The sequence below is a fragment of the Musca vetustissima genome, unplaced genomic scaffold (genome assembly GCF_032173495.1).
Source record: "Musca vetustissima isolate MV318-11 ecotype Yass unplaced genomic scaffold, APGP_CSIRO_Mvet_v1 utg1843, whole genome shotgun sequence".
NCBI classification, from domain to species: domain Eukaryota; kingdom Metazoa; phylum Arthropoda; class Insecta; order Diptera; family Muscidae; genus Musca; species Musca vetustissima.
In genome coordinates, this window is record NW_026882325.1 from 272,754 (window position 1) to 292,564 (window position 19,811).

At 34.7% G+C, this 19,811-nt stretch overlaps 1 protein-coding gene across 1 annotated transcript; it reads right to left on the bottom strand.

Annotated features, from left to right (window-relative positions):
* Positions 1-3,011: 3,011 nt before the first annotated feature.
* Positions 3,012-13,958, bottom strand: LOC133328672 (DENN domain-containing protein Crag). Its single transcript, XM_061537215.1, has 16 exons — positions 13,646-13,958; positions 13,020-13,566; positions 12,782-12,932; positions 12,273-12,374; positions 12,030-12,199; positions 11,756-11,969; positions 11,537-11,692; positions 11,310-11,474; positions 11,006-11,243; positions 9,752-10,937; positions 9,382-9,681; positions 7,815-7,901; positions 6,992-7,373; positions 6,505-6,924; positions 6,189-6,367; positions 3,012-3,383 (listed from the first exon to the last, which is right to left on the bottom strand). Exons 1-16 carry the CDS (start codon positions 13,944-13,946, stop codon positions 3,065-3,067), a joined length of 4,917 nt encoding a protein of 1,638 aa, XP_061393199.1. The 5' UTR covers positions 13,947-13,958; the 3' UTR covers positions 3,012-3,064.
* Between the last annotated feature and the right edge of the window lie 5,853 nt (positions 13,959-19,811).

Below are 19,811 nucleotides of genomic sequence, written 5' to 3' on the forward strand. Positions count from 1 at the left end.
AAATACACATACAAACTACACAATCTCCCCTAACCAACGGCATTCATTACTGAGTTATAGCCATTTCAAGTTGATCTTGTGTTAAAATATAGCGGCTACACGATTCTGTTGGCCTGGTACATCAAATTGGAAAAATGAAGAAATCGCACATAGTCAAAAACATAAAATACTGACTGCAATGTTACCAGATCGCTGCTACCATAGTGTTTTAATGTCAGTTTATGAATTCTGAGCATACTTTTAGGCGTTACATTAAAATAACGAGCCATATAACTTTCAGATGGATATCATTTTAAATGATGCGCCTGAAAGTATGCTCAGGATTTGTAAACCAACCATCAAATCAAAGAAGAATCGAACAATGTGGCAATGATGCTGCTGTTTTGTTTGTACTTTTTCGCATTTGTGAAAATGTCAATTTCAACCATTTTTCCAATTTGAGGTATCAGGCCAACAGAATCGTGTAGCCGCTATATTTTGACACAATGTTAACTTTAAATTGCTATAACTCTGTAATGAAGGAACGTATTGACATCAAACTTGTACTATTGTTTAGGGGAGATTGTGTAGTTTCTATGTGTATCGATAAACAAGTATTTTCATAACGGAGAACTATGAAAATCATGATCGTTTGCAAAAACGTTAAATTATCTTTGAATGGCTGGAAATTGGTGTATTTGAGCAAATTTTCATATTAGATTGTTGCTGAATGCTTGTTGTCATTGGGAAATTAATTAATTTTGAGAAAAATAGGGCTATTAAGGAAATTTGTAGGAAATAAAGAAAACATGTTGTGGTGCAAGTTTATCAATTTGACATCATTTCAATTGGTAAAATGTTGTTCCCATTCACCGATTTTCCAATCAAAGTGGTTTTAATTTAATATTACAGATTTCGAAGGATAAAATACCACCTTTTGGCAGATATTTATTAATATATGTATGTGTGTAGTCCATAAATATCGTTAGCTAAAATGCAAAAAGGCGTAACTAACAAAAAAATTTAAATTTGACTTTTTGAATGAATATTGTGAATGTCAATAAACTACATGTGTTGACAAAGTCAATTTCAATTTTTTGTTAGTTACGCCTTTTTGCATTTTAGCTAACGAGATATAAATGTCCCGAATGATTATAGATATTTTGTTGGTCCTAGCCGTATATTCCAACCAAAGTGACTGAGTTTTCACCCCATTTTATGTATCTTGGCAGAATATTTCACATATTTGGGCATGGTTTTACGCATGGTTCAATAGAAACTCTGAAAAAATCTAGGTATTTTAAAACACACATGAGCATATACTTTTTTTACATTTATTTTTATAAATACACATAAAATCTGTTGAGTGGTCGCTGAGTTATTTGCATTCAACGATGTTCCAAAATATACTTACTGATCTGTGCTGGGCCCCTGTTACCTGAAACTAAAAAAACCCACACAAAAATTTTTAAAAAACGGCATTTTTTGGTCTGTTGCCGTACTACAAGAATCTACTAGATTTTACTATTTTCTTCGATAACATAGAGGAACATTCGTTATTGTGGTAAAAAGTAGTAGATTCTTGCAGTACGGGAACAGATCAATTATTTATTTATTCATTCAGTAATAAGGAAGCCTTCACGGCCAATATTATTTCATAATTGCTGCTGGTTTGTAAAAAAAATTGTAGCAAAGATTTCGATCAAACACAGTTTGTATTTGGCCGGATTTTTAAATTAATAGGTGATTGTTTTTATTTTATTAACCATTGCTGTGCACATTTTTGCATTTCGTATGACCTTTTCCAGCAGGATGTTCAAAAGATCACACGACAAACTGTCACCTTGTTTGAATCCTCATTCGATATGAAACGGTCCTTTCCGGCTTTAACTGCTGAGCTTGTGACAGTTTATGTTATCCTGCATAGCCGTATTTATTTGGGATGGTATCTTAACGGTGACAAATATATTAAGTTTTCTTATTGGAGTGCACTTAAAATCGGCGGCCAGTTTAGAAAAATTATTAAAAATAAATAATCGCTCCATTAAAAAAAATCAGACATTTATATTATTATTTTTTTTTTGCTATATTTATTTCCAGTTTTTCTTAATACGAGAATACATTTGTCATTATCATCATCTTTGTCCATTACTAAAAATGTAGATTTTTTTGTTCTTTTTTTAAATAAATCATCTTTGAAATAATATATAAAGTAAATATAGAGGTTTTTGTATGTGTATGTGTGTATATATATGCGCGTTATATCTTTGTCCCTAAAAATGTAGATTTTGTTGTTCTTTTTTTAAATAAATCATCTTTGAAATAATATATAAAGTAAATATAGAGGTTTTTGTATGTGGTGCTAATAGTATATATGTATGTGTGGTATGTAATGTTTATTATGTACATGTATTTTATTATTGTTGTTGTTGTTTTCTTTGAATTTTGAATTTTCGCATCTATTACAAAACTCTAAAAAATAAAGAAGAAGATTTATGTCATCTTTATTGACAGTTATTTTTTGTTGTTTTAATTAATATTAATAAGGCATATGATATAATAATAATCATAATAAAAATAGTGTTTATTTTTTGTTAAATACATAATATTCATCAACTTGTTGTGGTTTCTTGTGTGCCTGTGTATATGTGTGGTGTCAGGATGTATGTGTCATTTGAATGAATCGTAAAAGACTGTACAAGTATTCTACATATCAACAAAATATATGAAAGTGTCGCGTTTTTTGTCTTTTTTGTTTAACTACTCACTATCCTTTTGACATAAAAAATAAACAACGAAAAAACCTATACCTAAATATACATACATATCTTCAAGTATATGCGTGTGTGTGTCAGTGTATATTCATATCCATTTATTAAAGACTAAACCTAAAATATTAGTTAGTACTACTTCATTGATTTTCAAAAGTGTCCATATTGATGATTGCCACATTATTGTTTGTTGTAGTAATACGAAGAATACCTTCACATTTCATTTTGTTTCCTTTTGTTCTTGCCCTCAGGCATTACGTCTTCCGATCTAAACGTATATCCTCTTTGAAGAAATATTTTTTATTTTCTTCTCGTCAAGGAATACTCAATGGCTTAAAATAAGCACGACAGAAAATTGTCGCAGCGGATGGAGGTAAATCCTGATTACGATAATACATGTTACATTCCTTTTCGGTTAGTTTGTCAAATACCGCAGCATATTCACGATGAAATGTGGCCAAATCCACATTGGAGCGACCAATAGCCGTTAGAGCCAAAAACAATATGTCACGATATATTGAATGAGAACGATCCACACCACTGTGCTTTAGTTTGTGTCGTTCATTTGCCAATTTTTTAACGGGCATCAATAGATCATTGCATCGAATGGCTGTGACAATTTGTTGGATGACACTGTAAGAAAAATAAGTTGTTTTGGAAAATTATTAAACGGATACGAGTACTTGGATTTAATGAACTCCATTTTTGAAAACGACCTGAAAAGAGTTCTAAAAGGACAAATTTCCGAAGATATACTTTTAAAAATTATAAAAAAGATATTGATATTGCGGCTACTGAAAATGAAAAGAAAATAGTTTTTGTTTTTCATTGTCTACTTCCGGCTATATGCTCGGAACGCAACGTGTGGCCCTAGTCCACACGCTGGACATTTGTTAGATATCATGCCAACAATTCGTGCCCAATACGAATTGAGGCAGTCATTACTCGAATTTGTCTGGGCTGCTGTTTCCCCTCTGCGACTATATAGATGGAGATTGGCCTGCAATTTTAGCACTCCTATGGTATTTTTCTACTGCTTGGACGACTATATCTGTATGAATGCTGTTGATCTCTATGATCATGAAGATAGCTCTTTGTGTACCAGGGTGCGGGCAGTCTGCACATAAGTTTATGGCAGGCGATAAACTGCAAGCTGGTACTACACCCTCCTCGTGAAGTTCTGTTGCAGCTCTCAGTGTGACTTTTTTTTTAATTTTCTTTCACTTCGTATTATAAACATTCGTAAAACACATGGTATCAGAACTTGTTAGCCTGCTTGCACAACTTTCACATGCTTGTTTTTGTTGTAGCAGTTTATATAAATATAGTTTTCTTGTTTAAATTCAATCCGGTTCTGTCTCCAAGTTAAGAAATGCAGCTACTTCCACTGGCTGCAACCACAGATCTTCAGGAATAAGACTAGAAGATTTGGCTGGACAATTGAATAAATGCAGAGTGGTATGTGGGCCCGTACCACATACTGGGCAGACATTATGCACCTGGTCATCAATCCTGAACGTAATTGGGCCAAAAGTACTCTGGTTTGTCAGGGCAGCTGACGTTCCTTAGCGGCTATGAGGTGAGCTCCCAGGACGGCATTCATTCTGTGTCCGTTCAGCGCTGCGGTAACTGCATAAGTATGAATGCTATTCAGATGATTGTTCCTGAAGCACCCGAGCAGGTACTGCAACGAAAGCATATTCCTATGCTGACGTAAGAGAAGGATCTTCGTCTCTTCCTGAAGTTTGTCCACTTGTGTTGCAGTCCTCAGGGCGGCGTTTTGACAGGTCTTAATACTTTTCCTCGACCTATCGCTTTTTAAGATGTCAACAAGGTTTCCTTATCTACGCCCCAAATGCTGCCGCAAGCGCAAGCGCAAGCCTTGTTCCTACTTTTCAACTTATCGCAGATAGCGGTGGTTTGCGCGGACGATTTAAACATACTGTCGAGTGTGACCCCGAGTATTTTGGGGTAGTTGGTGGTCGGAATTGTATGCCCCTCGATCTGCACATTAAAAGGCGTTCTCACCTCCGCAGTCCATGTGGTAAATAATGTGGCTGACGACTTCGTGGCGGATATTTTCATATTCTCGCTTTAAAGAAGGCCGCTAATTCGACGAGAAAGGCGTTCAACCTCACACACATTTCCTCAACAATGGGACCCGACGCCATGATACAATCATCCGCATATGATTCGTGGAATACCGGAAAGGTAGACAGTTCCGGAGAAATCACTCCACCCTGGAGAACTCCCTGTTTAACTCTAGGGGTTTGGACTTCTTGTTTCGGAACTCCACGTAAGACTGGCGTCCACACATGTAGTTGATTATCCAACGTTTCAAACTTCGGACGGAGGGAAGTGCTCTCGATGTCCTCAAATAACGTGGCATGATTGTCAGTATCAAAGGCTTTTCATAGGTCAAGCGCTACCAACACTGTTCTATCGTACGGCCGGTTCTGGTTAAGTCCTCGACTTATATGTGGAGATGGCGTGCAACGCTGTTGTTGTACTGTGTTTCTTACGGAATCCATGTGGATGATTATGTGGATGGCAAAAGAGAAGTGGGGAGTTCATTTTAAATACTCGCCTCACTATTGATCCACTTCTTTGAATATTGTCATAGATATTCCGTTTGGGTATTCCATAAACGGCCGACTAAAAAATCGCTCATGCAGGTCAGATGGTCTAGTCACTATATTTCCGAGTTGTGTCGATTTTACGGAAATTCTTCTTATCTCTGTGGATCTCAGGAGATGAGCAGATGTTTCTTAAACCATGCCAGTCACATAGCCCATGACATATGATGGGGATTCGGTAAATAACGCAGTGTTCAAGTTTTCATTGGCGGTATGTATTCACAGCAGTAACACAGCATTCATTATTCATGCCGCATCCGTTGCAAAATAAATATATTTATTGAGTTGGTAGCATCTGATCGATATGTTCCTTAGAGCCAATCTAACTTCAACTTCCTTCTCTGTTAGGAAACATGTTTGTTTCGATATGGCAAGTCCGTCCTTCATATAGAAACAGGTTTTCAAAAAAGATGCATCCGCAATTTTTTTTACAGTGAAATCACTCATTTCTATTTTTTCAATTGTAAAAAATTGCGGATGTGTCTTTTTCGAACACCTATTTGTATATGAAGGAGATGCCAGATCGAAACAAATGTAACATGTCTTCAAAACAGAGATGTAAGTGTCCAAAACACTTAACTTTTTCTGTTTATACCGCGTGTTTTTTTTTGTGTTAGGCTAAGAACTTTCCGAACTACCCTCGTTTAGCGGAATATTTGGCTTTTTTTTATCATTTTATCACAGATATATATTGATATATTGACAAAAGACCGAATTGGTCATATTAGGCGCTTTCAAACTATATTTTTGGTGTAGTGATTAACTTTTTTACATACACAAATAAGCATTCTGATATACTTACTTCTTGTTCAGTTGAGCCTGATCGGTGAGCAATGCTTTTATAAGTGGACTTGTAGTTGGTGTTTGCCTATGCAAAATGTACATGGGTAAACCGGCTTCGCTGTGCAACTGCAAATTATCCCATAGACATTGAATTTTCACATGCTTCACTTTGCTAAGGGGATCAATATTGCCATCATCCTAAGAAAACGAAAAGTTTAAATATTTAGTTTGTATTGTTTAGTTTTTAGTCCTACTTAGAAAATATAAGCTATGTTGTTAAGATCGGATTTCAATAAATAAATAAATATAATAACAAAAACACATTGAAAACCTACCAACGGTGGACAACACAAATCGGGCAAATGTGTTTTACTTTCAATGCGCTCCATAATCCACAACAAATTCCAATATATTATAGGATGTTCTTCGACAAAATTCGCCTTAAGCAATGCCAAGTCACCCTCCTGTGTCAAAATGTTTTCCAATTCTTTGCGTAGAACTAGCGGATTCAAATATGGTATAGGTTTTTTATTTGTTTCATCGTTTTGTTTGCTGGCATCCTGTGCAATAATGCGTACACTTAAAAAGGGGACGGTTAGTTTATTACATGCATGACATGTTGTATTCAAATTGGAGTCTTCGGCTGACCAGCCGGACATGATTTCTTCGTCATAGAGTAAGACGGAACAATTGTGGCATTGAGAACATGATGTCATTTGTATAACAACATCGCAATCGCTGGTATCTTCTAGGCCCTAGTACAACAAACAATTTTCATGGAATATTACCAAAAAAGATACGATTTTTTTTTCAAATACTTACATCTTCCGGAGGTGTATAAAGATTATCGGGTAACGAAAGTAGAGCTGTATTTAAATTCATTGTCGATGTATTTTCGCCCAGAGGCACCAAGTTATTGTAACTTGATTTGCGCGATTCACTTAAACGGCTCCATGGATGTTCCAAGTCGCTTGATACTCTACGAATTTTCAATGTACCATCTTCGTGGGCAATCATATCCTCTTCACTGACCCCACTGTCTATATAATTTTGCCCTGAACTACTGGACTTGACAGGTGTTGTATTGGCCGATATGGCACCCTTAATTTCATCGAATTTCCTTGTTATGGAAGTGGCGGCATGTTTGATGCTGCTTAAACTTCCTTGGATAATTTCATTGGATTTTTTGCCAGTAAAACTTGGACTGGAAAATATACAATTCACAGAACATGATGTTATAACAAATTAAAAACAACAGTATAGTGTGTATTATTATTTAAACATGTTAAAATAGTTTATAATTACTAAAATGAGGTGACACACAGAAAACAAAACAAAAATGAAAAGTGTACGAATTAGTGACATTAAGATTTTGAAAAGCACCCACCACCACAACAAAAATCTATTCGATAATTTCATTAAAGACACAAACACACATAGAAACCAAAAATAAATCAAGAACCAAAAAAGGACTAGTCCTATTTTTGCATTAGGGAACTTTAATAGCACATAGTCTCAGTTTGTTGATCGAGAGGCTGGCTCTACCACACAAACTACAAATTATGCAGCAATTGAAATTACCTAATGCAAATACCAATCTTATTTTTTTGTAGCCACGTCCCCTTGCTTTTTCGCCAATACTCACCTCATGTTTTGAGCAATATTTTCAATAATATTGGTGGGCAATTTCAAGTCTTTCTTAAAGGTGGACATGCGTGCAGGTGAATAACGTCTACGATAACATTTTACAATTGGATAGGTGTGTATAGAAAAACAAAAAAATAATGAACATCAATGAAATAGAATGATCAAATTAAAGGAAAAATTAAAAAAAAAAAAAACTTAATAAATCCAATTATTGGTAAAATTAAAAATTATTCTAAAAATATTTATGTATATTTTAGCTTTTTAATAGAAAAATATGTAATAGAACTTTTTCTAGCATTTCAAATAAGGGCTAAAAACTGAGGTTGACTGCTTGATATGAATATATGTATATACATATATAAATTTGAAATGATGAACTAAAATCGTTATAAGCTTTATTTTCGTATAAAAATGTGCTTACAAAAATACTCATAATAAGCAGATAAGATCATATAAAATAGGATTAATCATTTATAAAAATACGGCAATGAAAAAAAAAACACAAATAAAAAGGTTTCCGACGGTGTTGCCGACAGATAAATAGCCTCAGCCAATCCAATTAACCTGTCTTCGCCAGAACTACTGCATCGTCTTATTATTTCGACTTCGCTCAATGTTTTGTGTCCGGTTCCATTTCCATAGAAACTTAAAAACTAATAGATATGTACGGACGGAATCACTAAAATGGAATATACGACTCAAAACGACATGATTTGTTTCAACTACAATGAAGTTGACTCAATATCACGGCAACTTTTTTTATATGGGTCGGGTTGACTAGAAGCAAGATTTCAGACTCTGTCACCCTCTCGTAGACCCGAGTCTTACTCGACCAACGTCTGTCACCTCAGCCTATTGTGTAAAATCAATAGGGCTGCTACAACAACTACCTAAACAATACTCATGGAAGTGATAGTATATCACTGAATGCCTAATCCGATACAAAGAAGTACCGTGATACAAAGAAAGACTCAGAAGCAGTCTTCCGCCACATGCCAATTGCGATGAGATGCAACGGATGTTGAGAATGATTGCAGTTTAGTGCAGGAGTTATATTGTCCCAGGCATCGTCGAAGTTATTGTTTAAGTACATGTATGAATCCGGAGTTGAATTTTTAGTATCAATATCAAAATGTCCTTAGGCATTTCTTCTGTAAGCTGAATGATCCCTACCAACAAGAGTTTTACAGTATGGATTACCGACTGAACCCAAACATTTATAGTTCCATTTTGACTGCCATACAACCTTTCGGTTATATTTGAAAAGTTATGTATGGACATCATTCGAAGACTCTAGAATGAAATATGGATTATCCCAAGGTGTGGCAACTTCTCCTTAACTATTCAACTAGCTAGCTTTCCGACTTTTCTTAACCAGAACGCGCAATAGATATTGTAATACAATTGATTGCACGAGCAAGGATGGATTTTAAATTGTATTTTGATCATCTTCGTTGATCAAAATATGCGTCACCGCAAAACATTCACTCCACACCCATTTATCTATTTAAACCGTCCAACTGTAAGTCTATGTTATTTGGAAATGCATTTTTTTTTTAACTTACCCAAAATTTATTTTAAACGATGATCCCAAATTTGCCAAACTTGAAGCAACACTCGATCCAGGCATTGTTTCGGAACGATGCATTTTATTCAATTGTGTCGATTCGTCAAATGTGGCACTGCGTTGACCCTTAAATAGTATTGGTTTATCGCTGTATAAAGTATTATTGTTATACGATGAATTCATGTCGGACGTATGATCTTGTGTGGACGTTGCGGTATTACTAGGAATGGACGGTTGTTCATCTTCATTTAAGGCTCCCAAGGGATCATTTTGTGTGACCGGGGTTCTTGGAGATATCCTGAGGATAAGGATAATGAGAAATAGAGAAGTGCAACGAAATTATAAATGGGTATTTTGTATGTACACACTTTGTTGGACTTTGTAAAATTTGATCTCTGGCCATTGGTAAAGGTTCTTCGTCGTGATCATGATCTAAATCCTCCTGAGAGCTGGTCACATCTTTGCATACATGCTCATCGTCTTCTTCATCACCATCACCAATATTCATTATTTTCTTTGTATTTGCTTCGGTAAGTGTGTGTTGTCTTTGAAGTTTATTGACAATTTCAGCATCGCCAGCAAAACTTTCTGGCGTTGGCAAATTTGCTATATCGCCAACAGGCGTGTGAACATTAGAAGCGGCATGGACATTACCAGATGGATATTTAGCATCACCTGGAATTAGTAACCCAGCACTTGATATAACATCATCTGTGGCATCCTGCGAACCAATTGATTGCCTTACAATACTGCCCAATTTTGATCGTAACTTATCGAAAGCTGAAAAGTCTAAAATATTAACGGCATAACCATCACCCATTCCTGCAATATGTTGTGATGAATTCGATGACACAAGACTGGTGCGTGATGTTCCATCCACTGTTTCCAATGTGCTTAAATTATTGTCGCATGAAGCTGAGAGTGGTTTTTTCGAGGCTCTTAATTTTCCGGCCCGCTTGAAATGGGCTGCTCCCAAGACAACATTTTTAATGCGATTCCAGCGCAATTGACTTTGAGTCGTACTATCGCTGGGCCATTCGGATTCCAAAACACACCGATTGTAGAAACCATAGGTTAAAGCATTCGGTTGTACACCTGATCTCTTCATAAGATAATGCAGGCGTACGGCCAAAACTGGCATATTATAAGTGCCGCACAATTGCATCATAATGCGATAACAAAATTCATCACAATTAATTTTAATTTTGCTGGCTTTGAGCAACATGTTATAGGCTGCTCTCAACGTTTCGTGTTCTTTGCCTGCACGACGGGCATCCAATACCATGGCAGGTAATATTAGGAAATACAATGAATAACATGTGGCCAATAAATATTTTGACCATAACTCAGGATGACTTTGACAGCGTCGTGCTAATTTTTGGGATAATTTTATTTCATGTTTTGTTCGACGAGCAATGGGTGAGCCGGGTGCTAAACATCCATTGATTTGTTGTTGTATTAAATTATTTAGAGCCGTTTTGGCTGGCGATTTTAGTAGGCTGGGGTTTAAAGTAAAGCTATCGTAATTATAAACAGGATCAGGAACATTTGGATCTATTATATGAAAGGGATTAACAGAATTACAAATGTTTTGTTTTTAATTTTGTGACCCGAAGGAATACCTTTAGAGGGACCAACACTATCAGGAGGAAAGATGTATTTTGTGCGTTCACTGCTTTGACCTGTTTCCCATTCGACCAAACGCACATCCGATGGCGTCTCATCATATGAGCCAACCTTCTCAGCACATTCATCGAAAAATGTTAGGCCATGATCACCATCCGAGACAAAAGATCGCTCCTCAATGAAACGTATAAACATTTGGGTTTTCATTAATAACTCGAAAAATTTATGATAAGCCTGTAAAAATGTCAAACAAACCGCTGCTTTAAATTGAGGTTATGTTGAAATGTCAGGGCAACAAACCTTATCTCGGGAACGTAGAAAAGCTTTCAATTGAAATAAGGCACTAGGGTCAGTGGCACCAACTGAGGGGGCTTTAGAAATCGGTACTAAATAATCGCGATAACCACGTAATATTGATGCCATAAACAAAAGAAATGCTTCTTGTATGCGTTGTTCCAAATGTTGCTGAAATAGATTATGGAATTATAAGAAAACATGATGGACATAAAATATTTTTGGGAGTTTACCTCACGTCTGCGTCTTCTTAAGTCGCGATCCAAACTATTGTTACTGTCTACATTTGATGGTTTCATGGCCTCCAGGCTATCCAGGGTCTGACTTAAAATACGTGCAGCTCGTTTCGGCAATAGTTTTGTAGTCAGATGTTTTTGCGATTCACACAACTTAAGAACAAATAAAATAGAATGAAATAAATTACAATTACATTTCGAATATGTCGTACTTACGCTTATGGTATTTGTATCCAAATCAATGCAAGTGACATCTGTGGGCGGTTCATAAAGATCAAAGAATCGTGAATCAACACCAATTAAATAGGGTACTGGTGCATGCAAAACCTCTGCTAAACCAAGGGGACACAAGGGAATATATGGACATTGCCATTTGAAGGGGAACAACAACGAAACAATGGCCTCAGCAACGGCCGTCAATGTAGCTGGTCTAAAAAATAAATTTTGTTTTTTAGTGTTTTTTTTTCTTGTTATTCGAAATTAAAATTACCTCAATGAGTGAATGAGTATTTTTTGTTCAGTCAAAGCCAATAGCAGGACATGCAAACAATTGTCTGTACCCAAATTTTGTAATAACATATGAAAACCGGCACCACTTCTAGGCAATGGAGAGTCTTCAGGTTGTGTAAGCAGGATACGATCATTTGATTCACTTGATAACTAAGCAAGAACATTTTCAAAGAATATTAATAATGCAAATGATTAAAATATTAATCGTTATATCTTATAATACCTGTAGATGAATACTGGGAGCTGGAAATGGTACCTCATCCAAGAGCTGTGTTATATAACGTTCAATTGGTATTGGCAAATTTTGTCCATAAACTACCATGCGCTAAAATTGTAGAGGAAATAATAATATGTTTTAATTTTTAAAAATGTTTCTGTAGAAGAGAGGTTGAAAATTTTTTGGTTTAGGTTGCAAAATAAATTTTGGGCTAAAATCTGTATTCAGTTAGTCTAAATTAAGGGGTTTTCATAAAAAGATACGGCGAATAAAAGGTTTTCTATAGAAAATCAATGGAAAAAATATTTTATAAAATCTCGACTCAAACAAATAATATAAATTTAAATCTAAGTTCCATAAAAATAGCGTACCCAAACGATTTCTGGTGTGAGAAACATAATTCTGTATGACAATGAGATCTCATATCGACACCGTATATTCCTGTCTCAAACTTTTTAAATACATTTTTAGGATGAACTCGATTTTATTTTGCAACAGACGGATGCATTACTTACATGTAAGTATTTTAGCCATTTGTCGAAAGTATCTCCAAAGGGATAATGAGATAGCAAGCATATAGCCTTTATGATATGCAAAGAATGATTTTGAGCAAATTCTTCATTCCAACCAAGTAATTCGCGTTGTTGATCCGATAGCTTTGATTCACTGAAATAAAAGTTTTTATTTTAAATTAAAATGTATTTCAATTAAAAACAAAAAATAGTTGGTAACTCAAAATTTTTGTTTACTCACTCGAAATCTTCGTAGAAAGTCAATGCTGAACCGTACACCTTATAGGTGCCATCGTTAACGGTCAATACGAATGTACTAAATACTGGCGCTGTGGGTCTACGCTTCTTCATCTTGTCAACATGTGGCCATGCCTCCAGCGAGGCACCCATTGGTAAACAGAATAACGGTACGCTTGGACATAAATTCAATGGAAAATCATTGTGATCCACTGTTGGGTAACGTAATAAAATTTCTGGCTGATAACTGATGTGTTTTGGACGGTACATTGATTTCTTATAGCAGAGATAAACATCACTGCCGGTAAAGGCTTTATTCAACGATTTGTATATCAGACAAAAAGCATGCGGAGGCTTTTCACCCTTACTGCGGACAATGACACACAAATCGGTAACAACCAATTCGTTACATGGCATATCGGCGGGTGCACGACGATACGTTAAAAACGTTTTTGCCGATGAATTGTTGACATTGGCAATACGACCGCCAGGAGTTTCGGCAACAATTTCAGCATCAGACATAATACGTTCTTGACCCTCGTACAAAACACCTGATGATTATGAAATAAATAAAGAAATGTGAAAAGGTATTATCAGTTTTAGAGTTTTAGTATACATTCCAATACATACCGATATCCACTAAAGGTGGGCGATCTTTGCCTCGTCTAAAGTATATGAAACATTCTGTCGATCTTAGTGAACCAAAATTTAAATTGGCCGGCAAACCGGTGGGAGTTGATTCCAAAACTTCATAGCCCTCAGGCACTTCTTCGCCCAGTAGTGGAAAGAATACACCAATATCGGTAATTGGTTCTATTGAATTGGCTGCTCGCAAATGACCCGATTCTTTGAAATTACTTTCTTGCAACAATTGTGGATTTTCGGGCATACCGGCCACCACAAAGTAATCCGCTATCCGACGTTCCTCCATGGTAACTTAAAAAACAAAACAAAGTGCACACACCGTTTCACATATGTATCTAAAATAAAACAACAACAACAACACTGACGACCGACTGCTGCCGTTCTTTACTACACGATGCGTCGTTTTTTCTGCTAGTGGGGCTATTTACAACAAACATTGATGAGACATGTAGATTTGTATGATGAATTGTATAATGTCCTTGACAATCGACAAAAACACATGAATGACTATTGAGAACAGTGGTCGTCGTCGCTGTGGTCACCGTCGAAGGCTGTTGGTGGCTGCAAGGAAATGTTGGAGTTCGAAAACAAGTTCTTCTTGTTTCGTTCGTTCTTTTTTCACAAAGGGATACAACAAAGCCAGCCAGCCAAAGCCAGCAGCAGCAGACAACTTTATCGATGATGATTCAATATTGTGAATAGCAGCTACTCCTCCCTTCTTTTTTAACTTTTTCAGCAAAATTATTCAATTCTTTGATGATTTGTGCAATAAAAGCAGCTGGTGCTGCACCACCTTAAGATTGACTCGAACTCTGTGCTATTTTAGTTTCGTTAATTTTACTATTTTTTATATATTTTTTTAATTTTTATGTATTTACTACGTCAAGCAACGTCAACGAGGGCGACCCAGTCTACCTAATCTAAAGTCGTCCGACGATACGAACAGGGGAGACAGCAGAGAATGTCTGATAAAAACCAAGATCGAAATGAAAAATGGAAGGCACCCATCATATGTTTACGAATGAGTGTAAGACAAAATGCCGTGGAATCTGTCAATGTTTAGAATGTGACATGGAAGAATGTCAATCAGCTGTTTGAGAAGGGAACCAATTAAGAGGTATACACACCATCAGTTTGGTATGTCAGCGTTATTTTTGGATACCTGAAGACTCACAGCCCCCGGATTTTTTATTCAACTTCCCCACTATGGCAAAATGTTTTGTACGGCCGTATTGCCCAAATACGTCGAATCCATTTCTCTTAGCGTACTAAACAAAATTGCGAAATAAAATTAAAAAATTATAAAATGTGTTTAAATATTTCATATTCTTATTTAAAAAATTATATTTCTTTATGTTTTGTCTCTTTTTTCAACAAAAGAAAAAAAAAAAACAAAACTACGTTCTGTCATAGCTGAATTTTTTCAACTTTGAAAATTTGTACGTCAACGTATTTCGGTAACATTCATATAAATACATATGTTCTACTTTTGTGGTGAAAAACGTCGAACAAGCTAGTTGAATTTTAGGTAAGGCTGTTAATAGTGAATATTAGGATATGAATTTTTATTGTTTCCCATCGTCTTTACATTACAATGAATTGGGTTAATTTAATTTTTAATTTATTTATTCACAATAATTTCAAAGTCCGCAGACCACATTTAAGAAATTACCAGTTTACAAATCTCATAATTACACTTATAATAAACAATAACGCGAAAATCCTCGACTAAAAAATAAAACAAGAAAATCTTAACAATCACGATAACAATTGCGGGCCAAGAATAATACATGTACATTTCACTAACTTGACAAGCAATACTAGTAAAAGTAGTAATTATTCACAGAAACCCAAACAAAAATTTTGACTGCAACTAAGATTCTACTCGAAGATCGAGCGGAAATAGCTTAATATATAAAAAATAATAAAAAAGTTACTCTATAATGTTATCGTGGTTATTAAAACAGTATTAAAAAAAAAAATACAAAAATTGAGGCACTTATCATTACAATAAAATTAATTAACAATAATTTATACAACTGTTATCACAAGAAGGATGGGATCAACTCAAGTATCTGTAATAATAAAATTCATTTTACAATATTAATTAAAAGATAGAAAAAAATATAAACATAAATATAATTAAACAGGATTGGGTCTACTCAAATAAATGATACAGGGAGTATTATTAATTATGGTATAATAAATAGAGGGTATCTTACAAAATGTAATTATATAGGATGGGGTCTACTCAATAAAATGAAATAATAATTATAATTATAGGAAAAAGTCTAGTTTAGGGCCTCCTCGCTAATCGTTTTGAAATTTGTACCACATATAGTTCTTGGGGCGCTGATTACAATGGTATACTTTTTTTCTTGCGGGAATCGATATTTCCGTACCTCCAAATTTCCGTTGGGAGCCTTGTATTTTCTCATGATTTTTAAAATTACTAAGGCAATATGGGTATCAATTTAAAGCGACTGTTGTAATCATGTTGGGGTCCTGATTGTTACATGTGGTAAAAATTTCAAAACGATTCGCAAGCGGGGGGCTTAAACTACCAAAAAAGCAAAATTTGTGCCAAATCCAATGGGTTTAAAGAAACGAAAGATCCCTCTACAAAATGTTATCTATGACAACAACGGCGGGGCACGGTGAAACATTTGATCCCTTAAACCAACGCTTTTAACTATATATCCTACTCAATAATTTTGAAGAAACAGTTCATTTTTTCAATGTCTGCATGTCGCTAGGTACTTTCATACTTCACAGATAGGTCTCAATTTGTTAAAATCAATAGTGTAAGATCTAGTATTGCGTTTGGTTTCCCACAGGGATCTGTCCTTGGACATTTTTTTCTTCTTTTCAATGCACAACAGGACAGTCCTGATTTCTTAGAAGAAAAAATAAATTTTTCTTTCGTAAGAACATTTGATTGGGCAAATAGAAATTGCTTTTTGGTAAACCCGTCAATATCTAAGACCATTTTGTTCGGAGTTCTGAGGTTAATCTTAAAATTTTTTGTGTAAGTGTAAAGAATTCACTTCAAACGGGTGTTATGATCTACGCTAAACTAAGATGTATTGTGTCCGATTTGTGTCCTGATAGTTGTCTTTTAGGCTGCGATTTTTATTTTTTATGTTAAATTCATTCGTTAACACTCAAGCTTAGGGGTCAATACATTTTTCACCTAATACTTAGCAAAAGGTCTGCCCCATCCTATGAGTGTGCCTAGGGTAAAGTTAAAATGCTTCTGAGGATTGAATAAGTGTTTCGGTACTGACATTTTTAAAAGCTTCCTTGATAATAATGCAAACATCATACTATTTGCCATATTCGCAAAAAAAAAAAAAAAAAAAAAAAAACGTAACATTTTACAGGAGAAGGTATTTTTTTAATAAATTCAGATTTTTGAATCGGTATCGTTTGCCTAGTTTTGTTTATCTTTGTTGTATTAGTTCGGCTGTAGGCTTTTTTAAAAGTAAAAATCGTTTTTAATTTTGATGTTTAATATTTATTGTTTCCAATATTTCGATTGGATTCTCCAATCATCCACAGGGAACTACAATTACATATATTTTAACAGATTTTAAAACAACAATAACAATATGTAAATAAACTTACTTGAAGAAAGTTATGTTGTCTTTAAGTCAACGTTCTTGCTTCAACTAAAGTCTAACAGATTTGTATTTGTTTACTGTGTGTCTATAGATTTGAGCGCAGTTGTTGTCAGATTTAATAAAGCTATTATTTTGAAATTTAGAATTATAGCTTTAGTTTTGCTTTAAACTATATCTAAATTTCAAAATAATGAATTTATTACAAAAAACCTTCTACTGTAAAATTTCAAATTTGTGGGTTACGTTTTTGGCGAATATGTCTCGATATATTCTAAATAACAACATCAGCAATTAAAAAGAAAAACAGATAACAAAAGATTTTTTTTTCATAACAATAAAAACAAATTTATTATTCACACATTAAAAAAAATTCATATAATTTATATAAAAAGTAATCTAAAACAAAATAAATAACATTTTAACATAAAACTAATTCAATTATATTATTCAGTTAAATTATTTAAAAAAGTATTTTTTTTTATAAATTTCAAGTTAAAAATAATATTATTGGACTGTTTCCGTACTCAAAAAGTGGTAACACTTTTCAATTTTATAAATGGTAATCAAAAATAATTTCGATCCATAGAAGATTTTTGCAGATTCTGGAACAGATCTATAGATATTTTTGTAGTATTTTGTTAAAAAAATAGATACTTTATATGGGCAAGCGTAAAACCATTCATTACATAAATTAGTTATTATACTACCAAAAATATGGTGGAAGACAATTAGAACTCGTGTGTGATGGATTTGGCGCATATGTTACGGTGCAACAAATATTTGGATTTTGAGAGGATATAATTGGTGTTTGATTTTGTATTAATATAGTATTGTTATCTAGATTTGACACTGTCATCATAGCTGTAGGTTGTGCAACTACTTGTTGCGATATATTGTAATTTAATAATCTTGGTAACTGATTTGAAGCACGCGAAGCGGTTGTTGTCATTGTGGGATGTGACGATTTAAATATTGGTGGTTCTGCAATCGATAAAGTATTGTGGCATGAAATTGTTTCCATTGCTTTATTAGCATTGACTTGCAATTGTGTTGTTGGCTTTTCAATTGCAGTGTATGCTTCACACGACTGTTGTTGTGGATTTTGTTGTGTGGTGTGACATGATGTCTGGAGTAAACTTTCCATAGCAATACATTTCAGTTTTGGTTTTTCTTTAATATTTTCAATTTGTTTCAATTCTCGTTCATAGTTTTCTATGATAACATCATTTTCGTCTAATAGCATGACATCTTTATGATTATCTCCGCCGCCATCATCATCATCGACCGGTTCCTCTTTCACAATATACTCAACTGCTGTATTCTGTTGAGGATTTTTAATTTGTACTTTAAAATTCCTTATAGAAATCAAGTGAATGTCATAAATTGAAGTCAATTCACAGCGAATTTTAATTTCGTCATTACGATGATTGTGTTGAAAATGATCAGCGGCAAATTTCATTGACTCAATTGGCTTGTGACAACATTCACAATAATAATTTAAAATGAGTTTGTGATAATTCTTCAGATGTAAAACAAAAAGTCCTGCATCCATATTCTGCTCCTCACAACAGAAACAAGTAGTCATGCTAGAGAAGGATATATGGCCATTGGCAAAGACCAGGGCCAAGTTGAAATATAAATTCTTATTTTCTTTGTGAGTAAAATTTATCACGTGGACATCACGGTTAGCATGAGTAGTTTTTATATGTGTCGTTAAGTCTCCATTTGTATAGAAGGGCATACAACACACCCCACACAAACTGAATTCGGGCGCGGAGTGGAAATTGATTGGACATTCATATTCCCACCAAGAGGATGATATCATTTGTTGGTAATCAATTAACCAATTTGATTTAAACTGCATTGTTTCATTCTTTTCCATTTCCTTTAAGCCCTCATCCAAACGACTTAAACAGTTTGCATACAGCTCAGAACGTTCCAGCACCATCATGTCCGATTGTATAGCAATGTGATAAGAATAATTGAAATTAAAGCGCACTTGTTCATAATGAATGTGATGCAAATCACCATGTTGTTGTTCAACATGTTCGTATAGCTCTTGACAGGTCGAGAAGGTTAAAATACAATGATAACATATGTATGTATGACGACGATGTTCTTCAAAATGGGTTTCGAAATCCGACAGAGGTCTAAAATGTGTTGTGTTGTTGTTTTCATTCTGGCAGTGTGGACAAATACACTCCAAACACATATGACGTAAACGCATATGCCTTAACCAGAGACTATAATTGGAAAAGAAACGTCCACAAGATGCTGTTGGACAGCGATAAAGACAATCAGGAGCAACACCGGTATTTCGTGTTAATTTTAATAATCGTATTTTCAGTGTTTCTTCTTGTTTTTTAAGCAGATCATCTAGATTGGGTTTAACATCGACGACTCCTTGTTCACGCTGTTCTCCATTGCCGATATTTATATCAACAAATGGTATGTCTGCAGACATATTTATTGCTTTTAAATTATATACATGATCCTGAAGAAAAACAATTTTAAAATGCATTAAACAT